Below are 12,500 nucleotides of genomic sequence, written 5' to 3' on the forward strand. Positions count from 1 at the left end.
CTCAGTTAACTGTTGTTCTTTGCGAGATTCCTACTTTTTGTGCAGTATTTGTGTTGTGTAAGATTAATATGCCCAGTAATTGTGTGAGTAGTCCAGATGACTTCTGTTATGTGTGTGGAGAAGTCACATTAGCTTCAAGAAAGCATCCCTCGACTCCTTTACTTTGGGTGTAAAGGAGGCAACCAGGAAAAGAACTGGGCTCCACCCATATGCTGCACTACCTGTTCATCAAAACTCAATGCATGGGTGAATCAAAAGGGATGTTTTATGCCTTTCGCAGTGTCTGTGATATGGAGGGAGCCAATCACATCACAGACTTTACTTCTGTATGGTATCTCCTATTAGAAATGGGATGACAATGAAGAAAAAGTGGACAGTGACATACCCAAATATACTATCTGCAATTTGTCCCATATCTCACAGTGAAGTACTACCTATTCCTGAACCACCCAACTGTTTTTCTGTACACTCTGATGAAGACACTGATGAACATCAACTTGATATACACAAAGAAGTACAGCTGTCTACATCAAGGGATCCACCATTTTGTCCAAACCTTTATCCTTCTGAACCATATAAGATCATAGAAAGTGAGCTGAATGACCTCATCAGGGATCTCGAACTGCCAAAGAATAATGCAGAGCTTATGGCCTCGAGGATCATTCTGTGAAAGTGACAACATTTCATATTCGAAATAAAGACTATGATAAATTCTATCAAACAGAAGGTGAACTAACTGTTTGTAAGGATGTTGATGGTCTAGTGGCAGCAACAAACATGAGGCACATTCCTGAAGAATGGCAACTATTTATAGGCACTTCTAAGGTTAGCCTTAAGGCTGTGTTATTACACATTGGAAATATGCTGCCTTCAATACCTCTTGCAAATGCCGCCCAAAAAAAAAAAGAAAAGAAAAAAAGAAAAAAGAAAGAAACAAACGCAAACACTGAGAACATTCTTTTATGTGTGTTCACTATCTGAAGAATTGTGAATGGCAGATATGTGGTGATTTAAAAGTGATTGCAATTTTATTAGGACTACAAAAGGGTTACATTCAGTATTGTTGCTTTCTCTGCGAGTGGGATGGTCATGACAAGGATATGCACTATGAGAAGAGGAGTTGGCCTCAACAAAAATCAATAATACCTGAAATGAAACGAAGAATGTACCTCTAGTAAATCCAAATAAAGTTTTGCTTCCACATCAAACTGGGACTCATGAAAAATTTTGTGAAGGCTTTGGAAGGGAATGGTCATGCATTCACATACTTGCAAGAGAAATTCCCAAGACTTAGTACAGAGAAGATTAAGGCAAAGGTTTTCATTGGTCCACAAATAAGGAAACTTTTCAAAGATGAACAGTTCAAATGAATCCTTAGTGACAGGAAGAAATCAGCATGGAAAGCCTTTCGAAATATTTTGACAGGTTTTCTAGGAGTGTTAAAGCTGGCCAGTACAGGCGGCTTGTAGAAGACCTCATTACTTCTTATGAAAAACTGGGGTGCAACATGTCATTGAAGATGCATTTCTTGCACTTGCACCTGGATTTCTTCCTGCCAAACTGTAGTGCTGTCAGCAACGAATATGGTGAGCGCTTCCATCAAGACATTGCAGTGATGGAAACAAAGATACAAAAGCAAACGGAGAGCAGCTATGTTAGATGGTTATTGTTGGATGGTGAAAAGAGATGCTCCCGAAGCCAAATACAAGCAAAAGGTGAAAAGGTCCCATGTTTGATACCAGTATGTTCGTAGCTACATCTCGCTGCCATATAAATAAAAAAAATACCTTGTATAAATATAAAAAAACTTTTTTCAAACCAAGAGCCAATCTGCCATTTTAAGCAATATTTCCGTGTTTAGTATCCCAAAACCTATAAAGTAAACTTACTTTCGTGCCCATAACAAGATATGACCCAAAGTTTGTTATTCAGTGTAATCAGATCAAGAGTATTACTCCCTCTTGTTGCCTCTCGAACAGGCTGCTGTAGAAAACAAAAAGTCATCCAATAAATCCACAAAAGTCTTGCTAGTGTGCGAGTTACCAATCCACAAGTTCCAGTCAATATCTGGAAAGTTAAAACCTCCCATTATAAAACATTCTGATTTACTGGCCCGCTCTATTTCTTCGTACAGCTGTTTGCTCTACTCATCAGAGACATTAGGCCTATAACACACTCCTACTCTCATATTTGCTTTCCCAGTGCTTATGTCACACTAAAATGATTCAACTTTGCACTGGCCACCCTCGTCAACTAGATGCAGTCTTAGATTTTATATGCTTCTGAACTAAGAGCGTACCCCCCCTCCTCCTCCTCCTCCTATCTAGTCTGTACAGTGAACTCCGCACATTCAAATTCTGCATCCCTTTTATCTGAGTGACACCATGTGTCTGATATCCCAAAGTCTGCATTTGATAATGTGACCAGCACTTCACTTCAAATTCATCAAATTTATTTACTATATTCCTAGCATTCGTGTACACGCAAGTATACATGCACCTCTTCTTACTCTTCGTTACCCTAACAGCCCATGTATTTACTTGTTTCATGGCTCCCAGCAGTCCTTGAAATCCCAAGTGCCTTGCTTTCAAGGGTGCTGCTCGTTCCAATAGAAGCAGTTCAAGAATCACTTTTATCTCTGCCTGTGGCTATTGTAAATCTATTATTTTGTGTCAATCCCCCCCCCAAGTCAGCAGTTTTCCCACCCACCTAACACTCCCTCGACAGCATCAGCAAATATTCTTGCACCCTTTCTATTTAACTGTATCCCGTCCCTGTAGAAGCAGCCCCTCCTATTAACAAGCACAGACCATGCCAAGAAAAATTCTACCCAACGAGCCTTGCACAATCTAACCAGGGCTGAACTGATTGACAAGGACTCATTATATACTCTCTCCTTTCGTATCTGGGCAGAATTGCAAACACTTTCAAATTTAACCCTAACTTGGAACTTTTTCTAATCATAGCTGTGTACTTGTAAAGTCGGCCCTCAGGTTTTCTACTCTTAATTAGTGCCAATGTGCACAACATACCCCAGTGTCCTGAGCTGGATATCATCATCCTTCTCTTTCTTGGCGATTCCTTTCTACTTCTCTCTCTCTCTCTCTCTCTCTCAGGGTAACTCGGGAATTTTTTTTGGCTGGTGCAGTATAAGCCTTAGGCTTCCTCGCACCATATGGCTAATAATAATAATATCACCTTTCGTACCCTTAAGGCGCCTCCGTAGCCAGGTGGGAAGGAGCAGCAGTGCGTAGCACACGCTTCTTGATTAGACCGGGGTTCAAGCCCGTCACCACCAAATACGGAGGATGCGGAAAGGTCAGGGAATGACCACTGCATATCCCGGAGCAATATGGCCTTAGTTGCTAATGCTCCTAAAAACCAAATAACAACAACGTACCCTTAAAAGATGATATCTGCTCTACATCTTCAACTTTAATAATGATATTATTGAATTATTATTATTTAATAATAATAATATCACATTTTGTACGCGGGATAGGACCATGGTATGTTCTAGCAACATACCATGGTCCTATCCCGCCTATCCTTTTTGCATAATACACTGAGTGATTACTGAATTTGACCACTCCCTATGAAAACTGAAAGCGACCCGTTGATCACTTGAAGTACAAGAGTGTGCAGTTAGTCCACCTATGTAGCATAGATAAGATGTCAGTGGTTCGATAGGTAGTAAAATTCCAAGTGTGATGGGTAAAAGGAAGGATTTATCGGACTTTGATAAAGGACAGATTGTGGGTACTCAATGAGCTGGTGCCTCGATTTCCCAAACGGCTGAACTGGTGGGGTGTTCGAGAGCCAGCATAGTGTACCAGGACTGCCATCAAAATGGTCAAACAACGACCCAACGGCAAAACTGCAAAGGTCAGCAAAAGGTTGATGTTAGAGGTGAGCACCGAGTCTGACGACTCGTACAGGTGAACAGGCACAGCACCGTTGAAGAGTTGACTACCCAATACAACATGGGCCAACCCAGAACAATATCTGGTATGACCATGTGTTGCATGCTCGCACGTATGGGCTATACCAGCAGACGACTCCTACAGCATCCTCTCCTAACCAAGGTTCATCGGCATAAAAGACTCACTTGGTGCAAAGAGCATGCAAGTTGGACGTTAGAAGATTAGAAGAAGGCATGCTGGTTGGTTTGTTGTTATTTGTTATTTGGTTTTTAGGAGCATTAGCAACTAAGGCCATATTGCTCCGGGATATGCGGTGGTCATTCCCTGACCTTTCCGCATCCTCCGTATTTGGTGGTGAGGGGCTCGAACCCCGGTCTAATCAAGAAGCCTGTGCTACGCACTGCTGCTCCTTCCCACCTGGCTATGGAGGCGCCATGCTGGTTGGAGGAATCATGTTATTTACTCCCCACCGTGGATAGTAGTGTGTACGGATTTAGCGTCAACAACATGAGGCTCTTTATCCATCATGCATAGTATCAAAAGTGCAGGCTGGTGGAGGCGGTTGTATGGTGTGGGGCATGTTTCACTGGTAGGAACTTGGACCTCTGGTGCATGTGGAACAACGTATCAGTGGTCTCCGCTATCATCAACTGCTTGCTGACTGTGTACACCCCACTATGTTATACTTTTTCCCAAGTGGTGATTGTGTCTTCCAAGACAACAATGTGCCGAGCCATTGGGCAATTGTTGTAGGAACACAGTTCTGGCTTCCAGCATATCAATTGGCCTGTGAACTCCCCCGATATCAATCCCACTGTGGGACTCTATGGAAAGGCATATCAGGCATCTAGATACACCAATCACCTCTATACCTGCATTGCTAACCGCATTACACACAGCTTGGTTGGCCATACCTCCCACGTTGGATAGCTGCTGTACTGAGGACAAAAGGAGGACCTAAGAAGTATTAGGTAGGTGGTCATAATTCAGTGATCACTCAGTGTATATTTCCCTGGCATTATAGTATCCGACAATAGCTATCTCCTGTGGGACCAGCGTATTCTGCCTTGGGGGTAGCTGTTGTGTTGTCTGATGTGCCAGTGCAAGCTCTGGCATTGAGGTGGGCAGCTGAGAGCTTGATGGGTCCCCCAACTTAATTCCTTCCAGGGCTGCCACGCTGTTCTTCAAGTTCTCAGAAATGCCCATCAATGCACACAAAGACATCCCCCTCGGCTGTATCATGTCCCGTTCACGGCAGATCCACAAATATCAAACAGGGAGTACATTTTGTGAGGCCATGGTTCGGAGGACAACAGCACCCTAAGTTCTCTCCCACTACTTTGGGCACTTAGCTTTGCTACTGTGGTCTGTGGCATGATTTCCATTCAAACTCAATTTAATTGAGAATGTACCAGTTCTCCAGCAATAATATGTATTATGCTGGAGAACTGGTACAGGTGTTGTTTCATTAATGGATAATAAAATTATCTATTAATGCCAACCTACATGATTCTAACTTTCGAGATACCTATTTACCACAATTTAAGACACTAGAATTCCCCTACCATGCCCGAAAGTACAAAGTTACCTATTCATTTCTGCATAAAATATTCCCCACTTCCCTAACAATAGAGTCACCAAAAAGAACTACTACCTGTGGAATGAGTGCATCCTGCTTGTATGATCCTGCCATACAGACAGATGCAAGAGGAGGAATAGGCTCTAAAGATAAGGTGGAAAGCTGAGTGTCACTGACTGAATAACACGACACATGACATACAGTAGTTCATCATTCAAGTAAAAATATATTCAATATGTGGTCCTGCATCCAAAACTACTCACAGATATTGGCTAAAATTTATCATAACTGCAGGCCAGTGTTTTTTTTAGAGATGCCTTCCAGTACAGTGGCAATTTCAGTTAAATTCTTCAATGAAATGTAATTACACTGCATAAAAAAATGTGTTATGTTTGTATTTAACTGTTTCTTAATATGTATTTTGTGGGCCAAATCTAACAGTGTCATTGGTTTCTGTAGTGTCAATATTTTGATGGCAATTGAGGGTTTTATGTTTTAGCAACATTTATATGCATTACATAAGTATGTACCAATACTTTTGGTGATCAAGACAAGTTGTGGACACCCATTCTGCTCTGGTATGTGCAGGTCAACATTACAGGCATACTTTTGTAGAGTGGTAAGTGTATGGTTTTTGCTACATCTCAAGTATGAAGAGAGTACGTCAAGAGTAACCGTTTGACTATCACATAACTTTTACAATGAATTTGTCTCAAGATGAGTAACAGAAGCCAATAATCACCAGTGGATGGACACTGATGGTATCCATACTGGTGATGATTGATCACTTGCAAGATAGTTTAAGGTGGAGAGGGCTTACCATACTAACTCAAATTAAATACTTCAAAGCAATGAATATATATAAAATTTGCACAGATTGAGATGCTGCAATAGAAGGCTTACTTTAAATGAAGTGTTTCCATAATTCCAATATATTCCCATAAATGTGTCATAATTGGAGCATCACACCTATGAAACATAATACATTATTTTTTTTTTTCAGATTGTAATTAAATTTCATATAAAATATAATCAAGATAATTTTTTTAAAATGAAATATTTACTAATGTATCATGTGAAGCAATACACTGAGTCCACATGATATTCAAAGTTTAGTTTACTGTTTTATAAAGTAGAAGACTTATGGATTAATGGCTTCAATTTTTTAAAATAATAAACTAAAATTTGAATATCACATAGATTCAGTGTATTTCCTCACATTAAATCTTAAATTTCATACAATGTTCCTCCACAATACATTAAACTATTTACTGTTATTTTTAAAAAGCAAAGTAAATCTTTAAACTCCTAATGCCAAGTACAGGATACTTTGAATTATGAAACCATTGAACAGTTTATCACACTATCCAAATGTTGAATTTTAGTGTTCAGCATATCTAAATTTTCCTGAAATGTTTGGAATGAAGGATAAACGAAAAACGACATTTCTACCTTTAAATTTGGATAATTTAAAGTTTAAATTGGGTACTTTTATAATCAAGACAATTTTTATTTTTAGGTGGAGTCTGAAAAAAATGAAATCACTGAAATAAGACAAACACTATGCAATTACAAATGAACAATTTCATTTATTTTATTCATTATACTTATTTCTTAATTTGTGCTATTGAAATGCGATAGTAGTAAAGAATAACTGCAGCAACCATAGCTAGATGTGCTTGTATTGAAAGTTAGCCAGTGTGTGTGTGTGTGTGTGTGTGTGTGTGTGTGAGATGCCCAGGAATAATGACACTTCTGTTTTGGTATTAACCCAAACTTGGGTTTATTTACATTTGACTCAAATATAGTTAAACTAAGAAGGGTCACTTAAAATTAGACTGCCAGATGAAACATAATAAAATCATACAAAAGTATAATAATGTACATCAAAAACCTGTTTTTGATGTACATTATTAGTGTACTTTGCTAAGGGAGAAAATGATACAATGTTTCTGGTGAAACATTTTTATCATGATTAATCTAGCACAAAATCGCCCTCCTAACAAATTTCCTGTATATCATTATAAAACCCCATGAGCTGTCCTGGAAGCCTGTCTGCATTGCTCAGAGAACTTCATATCTGACTACAACATTACCCCAGGTCTTTTTTTTTTTTTTTTTTTTTTTACATTTTCTACTACCCTGAGTATAGTACCATACAGTTGGTACATTACTCTGGGATTATTGCTAAACATGTGGAGTACATTTGTTAATTTTAAACTTCAATTTCCATTTCTCAGCCCATCTGCCTAATTTTTTTAGATCCTGTTGCAGTATCATACTATCATTAACCACCCTGCCAATCCTCTATGTATCATTTACAAACTATAGAAAACAACAATTGGCCCAACACCAAGCCCTGGAGACTCCACTAATAACAGTCTACAAAGAGTAATATCCATTGATTACTCTCTATCTTTTCCCACTTAACCATCCCTTTATACATTAGCAGCAACTTACCCTTAATGCCACACTGCTCCAATTTTTTAGCAGTCTTTTATGTGCAACAGTATCGAAAGCATTCCTAAAATCCAAGTACATGATATCAAAATTATTTTTTACATCCAGTTCCTTTGTGATCACTTCACAGTATTCAATAAAATCGGTCAGACAAGATTTCCCCTTAACAAAACCATGCTGTGTGTGTGTGTGTGAAGCATAACAGCCTTGTCTAAATGATCCTACATTATTTCTTTTACCAGTGACTTCATTATTTTCCCTAGAACAGAAGTTAAATTAACAGGTCTGTAATTACTCATGTCACCCTTTGATTCCCTTTTGTCAGTTGGGATACATTTGCTCACAAGTGCTGTATCTTCAGAGGTACACCAACACTTGTGAACTCTGAAAAGGACTGCATTTCAGTCATTGGATTGCTATCATAGCCAATGGGTATTCCTGTGTGACCTTGGATACAGAAAGAAATAATGAACTAACTAAACTCACAAAACCTTAATTTATAGGTTGATTTAATCTAATTGAAGAATCGAAATAAAATGCAAACACACAATTCAACAATAAAAAAAAAAAAAATCATAATAAAAGAATTAAACAATTAAATGAACTTAATTAATTAACTTACTAATATACACTATGTATATAAAGTGCTTAGCATCATAATACACAGCCATTTCTGAATAAACAGAAAATTTTAAGGTGGCATCGTTTTAGGTTATATCTCATATTGTGAATGCCTTCACAACGAGTTGCCATGATATTGCACTACTTCGAATAAGTAACGCTTCACCTAAGGAGAAGACTAGTGTTACTTATTCTCAGATAGGTACCACCACCCAGACAGCACTGTTTCAGGGCTATTTGGCCCTTCGTCAGTGAGTGGGTAGGTACCCAAGTGATGCAATGGTGGCAAAAACAGTTATGAAGTATAACTCCACAATATGAGAGATGCCTGATGGTGTATGATGTATTTAGACTAAGGCGCATTTAGGGCTAGAGCCTCAAGCTGCGAACAAATTTAGACTATGTATATAAAGTGCTTAGCATCATAATACACAGCCATTTCTGAATAAACAGAAAATTTTAAGGTGGCATCGTTTTAGGTTATATCTCATATTGTGAATGCCTTCACAACGAGTTGCCATGATATTGCACTACTTCGAATAAGTAACGCTTCACCTAAGGAGAAGACTAGTGTTACTTATTCTCAGATAGGTACCACCACCCAGACAGCACTGTTTCAGGCTATTTGGCCCTTCGTAACTGTTTTTGCCACCTGTTTTTGCAACTGTTATACTTCATAACTGTTTTTGCCACCATTGCATCACTTGGGTACCTACCCACTCACTGACGAAGTGAGTGGGTAGAACCCTATTAGAACCCTATTAAGTTTTCCGAGGGAGTGGAGGTTTAGAATTTCTTACGAGGGAAAACTTCTTAGAGGGGAAAATGACCTAAGGGTATGAAATATTAATTACACAAATAAAAATGAAAAGATACATACATGTGAATTGTAGGAAACCTATCAAGAATAAAAATTGTCATTTAATGCAAAACAATATTTCTTAGTTAAGATTTAATAAGATTTCAAAATTACAAAAAGGATGTAATGAGATTAATAAAAATCAATTATAATAAATACAAGTAGTAAAAAAAAAAAAAAAAACACAAAACTAAATGTTTATAATTTTTTCAAGTAGCTATCCAGAGAAGACTTGCTTCAAATATTTTGGGGAGAGCTTCATACAGAATAAATCAATTTCCCTTACACATTTCAACACTAACTCAGGAACATCGAGCACACTATGAATGAATTGCTCCAGTGAAGAGAATCCAATCATTGTATCTTGGAACATTGGTACAGCAGGCTCGTCTTTTTGTTCAGACTTGCTATCAGTCATGTTTTGATCTTCATTGCAAATATTTTCAATACTTTGCAATTCACATGCAATAACATCATTGTCTAGATCATCATAATCATAAAAATTTACTGAAAATCCCAAATTACTCTGTAGGAAATCCCATTTGTCAAAAGGAATCCCTTCCTGTTCTTCATCACTTTCAACATTTTCTTCTATATCATTATAGAACCCAGCTTTTTTAAAGGAATTAATTATAACAGTAGGGCTCACTGTATCCCATGATGCTGCTAAATAATGCATTGAATCTAACAAATAAATTTTGAACTTTTCAGTTTTTCCATTCAGTTTTATAAGGGTAAAGAATGTATGTACAAGGTACTTGCAAAAATGCATCTCTAAAACTTTGATCACTCCCTGATCCTTCGGTTGCACAACTGACATGTAATCCCCAGGGAAGAACTCCACATGGACACTGTTTAAGTATTCACTGTTTTCAAACGAGCAGGGGAGTTATTGACAAATAAAAGAATTTTTCTATGCTTTCCTATGTTTAAATAAATACATATAACGACTTAGATTACAAACGTAATATAATTAATTATATTTAACATAATTAATAACATAACATAATTAATTATAATTAATTAATAAATTAATAGAATCATGACTCAGACCAGAGCAGCAAAGCAAAAGGCTCAAGCTAATGGAAGTGCTGTGAGTCAGAGGACAGTTGAGGGGGGCAGTTGTCCTCTGACTCACAGAGGACAACTGCCCCCCTCAACTGTCCTCTGACTCACAGCCTTATAAAATGCACTCTTTGCTTGATGTTTGCAGAGCAATCGGGTACGGGACATGATACTGCCAAGGGGGATGTCTTTGTGTGTGCGCGATGCAAGGAGTGTATCGATATCAGGCAACAACTCGGCATTCTTGTGGGCCTACATGAGAGCTTGAAGGACAGGGTGGATGCCCTCGAAGAAACTAAATTGAGGGGCCCATCAAGCTCTCAGCTGCCCACATCAACGCCAGAGCTTGCACTTGGGCATCTCGTGACACAGAGGCAACCCCCAAGGCAGAATGCGCTGGTCCCGAAGGAACTAGTAGTTGTTGGTGACTCTATTGTCAGGGAAACGGGGAACATGCTTTGTAAAAAAGATAGGTGGAACAGGACCAGGGTATGTCTGCCCGGGGCAAAGGTTGATGACGTTGTAGAGCGAATATCATCTTTTAAGGGCACAAAAGGTGATATAGTTGTACACGTTGGCACTAATAATATTAAGAGTAGGAGACTGGCAGAATTACTTAACAAGTACAGGTCACTGTTGAACAAAAGCCGAGAATTAGGGTTGAATTTGAAAGTGTCTGCAATTCTGCTCAGACACGATAGGAGGGAGTATATGATGAGAGCCTTGTCGATCAATTCGGCCCTGGAAAGATTGTGCAAGGCTCAAGGGGTAGAATTTTTTTCAGCCTGGACTGTACTTGTTAACAGGAGAGATTGCTTCTACAGGGATGGGATACACTTAAATAGAAAGGGTGCAAGAATATTTGCTAATGCTATCGAGGCAGTGTTAGGTGGGTCGGAAAACTGCTAGCTTGGGGGGAGACAAAGACCAATAGATTGACAGTAGCCACTGGCAGAGGTGAAAGAGATTCTTGCACTGCTTCTATTAGAATGAGCAGAAGCCTGAAAAACAAGATGCATGGTATTTCAGAGACTGCTGGGAGCCATTGCGGTACAAGTAAACACATGGGTTGTGTTAGGGTAGCTAAGAATAGAAACAGGTGCAGGTATACTTGCGAGTACACCAATGCTAGGAGTTTAGTAAATAAATTTGATGAATTTGAGGTATTGCTCAAAATATCAAAGGCAGATATTGTTGGGATATCAGAGACGTGGTGTCACACAGATATAAGGGATGCAGAACTGCAATTTGGGGAGTACAACGTCTACAGAAAGGATAGACAGGATAGGAAGGGGGGAGGGGTTATGCTATTAGTTAAGAAACACATAAAAACCAAGGAAGTGAAGCCAGTCGACATTGCTGGACAGTGCAGTGTTGAGTCAGTTTGGTGTGACATAAGCATTGGGAGATCAAAATTGAGAGTAGGAGTGTGCTATAGGCCTAATGACTCTGATGAGTATAATAAGGAACTGTACAGGGAAATAGAGTGGGCCAGTAAATCAGAGAGTCTTATAATGGGAGATTTTAATTTCCCAGATACTGACTGGAATTTGGGGGCTGGTTACTCACACACTAGCAGGGCTTTTGTGGATTTATTGGATGATTGTTTTCTACATCAGCATGTTCGGGAGGCAACTAGAGGGAGTAATACTCTTGATTTGATTATCAGCAGTGATTCTTCATGCATTAAGAATCTGCAGATAAATGAACCACTAAGTGGCAGTGATCACAGTGTGCTGAAGTGGGATTTACTCAAAGAGGTAACTACCATTAGGGGTAAAGGGAAGGGTTATTGCTTCCGTAAAGGCGACTACGATGGACTGAGACAGTATTTAAATTCTATACAGTGGGACCAACTGATGATGTTACCAACAGCAAATTCAAAATGGGAAGCATTCAAAGAACTTATCTTGGAAGCTACTAGGCTTTACATACCAACTAAGAAATATTGTTCAAGGTTTAGGCCAAAATGGATGTCAGATGAACTAATGAG

General features: G+C 38.9%; 1 protein-coding gene across 1 annotated transcript in view; it reads right to left on the reverse strand.

Moving 5' to 3' along the window:
* LOC150076325 (carnitine O-palmitoyltransferase 1, muscle isoform-like) overlaps nt 1–12,500 on the reverse strand; it is a 429,351-nt gene that overhangs the window by 80,141 nt on the left and 336,710 nt on the right. Inside the window, exon 16 of the mRNA XM_090387587.1 lies at nt 6,406–6,471. Coding sequence (XP_090243713.1) covers nt 6,406–6,471 — 66 coding nt within the window. The remainder of the gene's footprint in view (nt 1–6,405; nt 6,472–12,500) is intronic.

This window comes from Mastigoproctus giganteus, chromosome 13 (assembly GCF_048544385.1).
Source record: "Mastigoproctus giganteus isolate SK-2022 chromosome 13, ASM4854438v1, whole genome shotgun sequence".
In the NCBI taxonomy this organism is placed as follows: Eukaryota; Metazoa; Arthropoda; class Arachnida; order Uropygi; family Thelyphonidae; genus Mastigoproctus; species Mastigoproctus giganteus.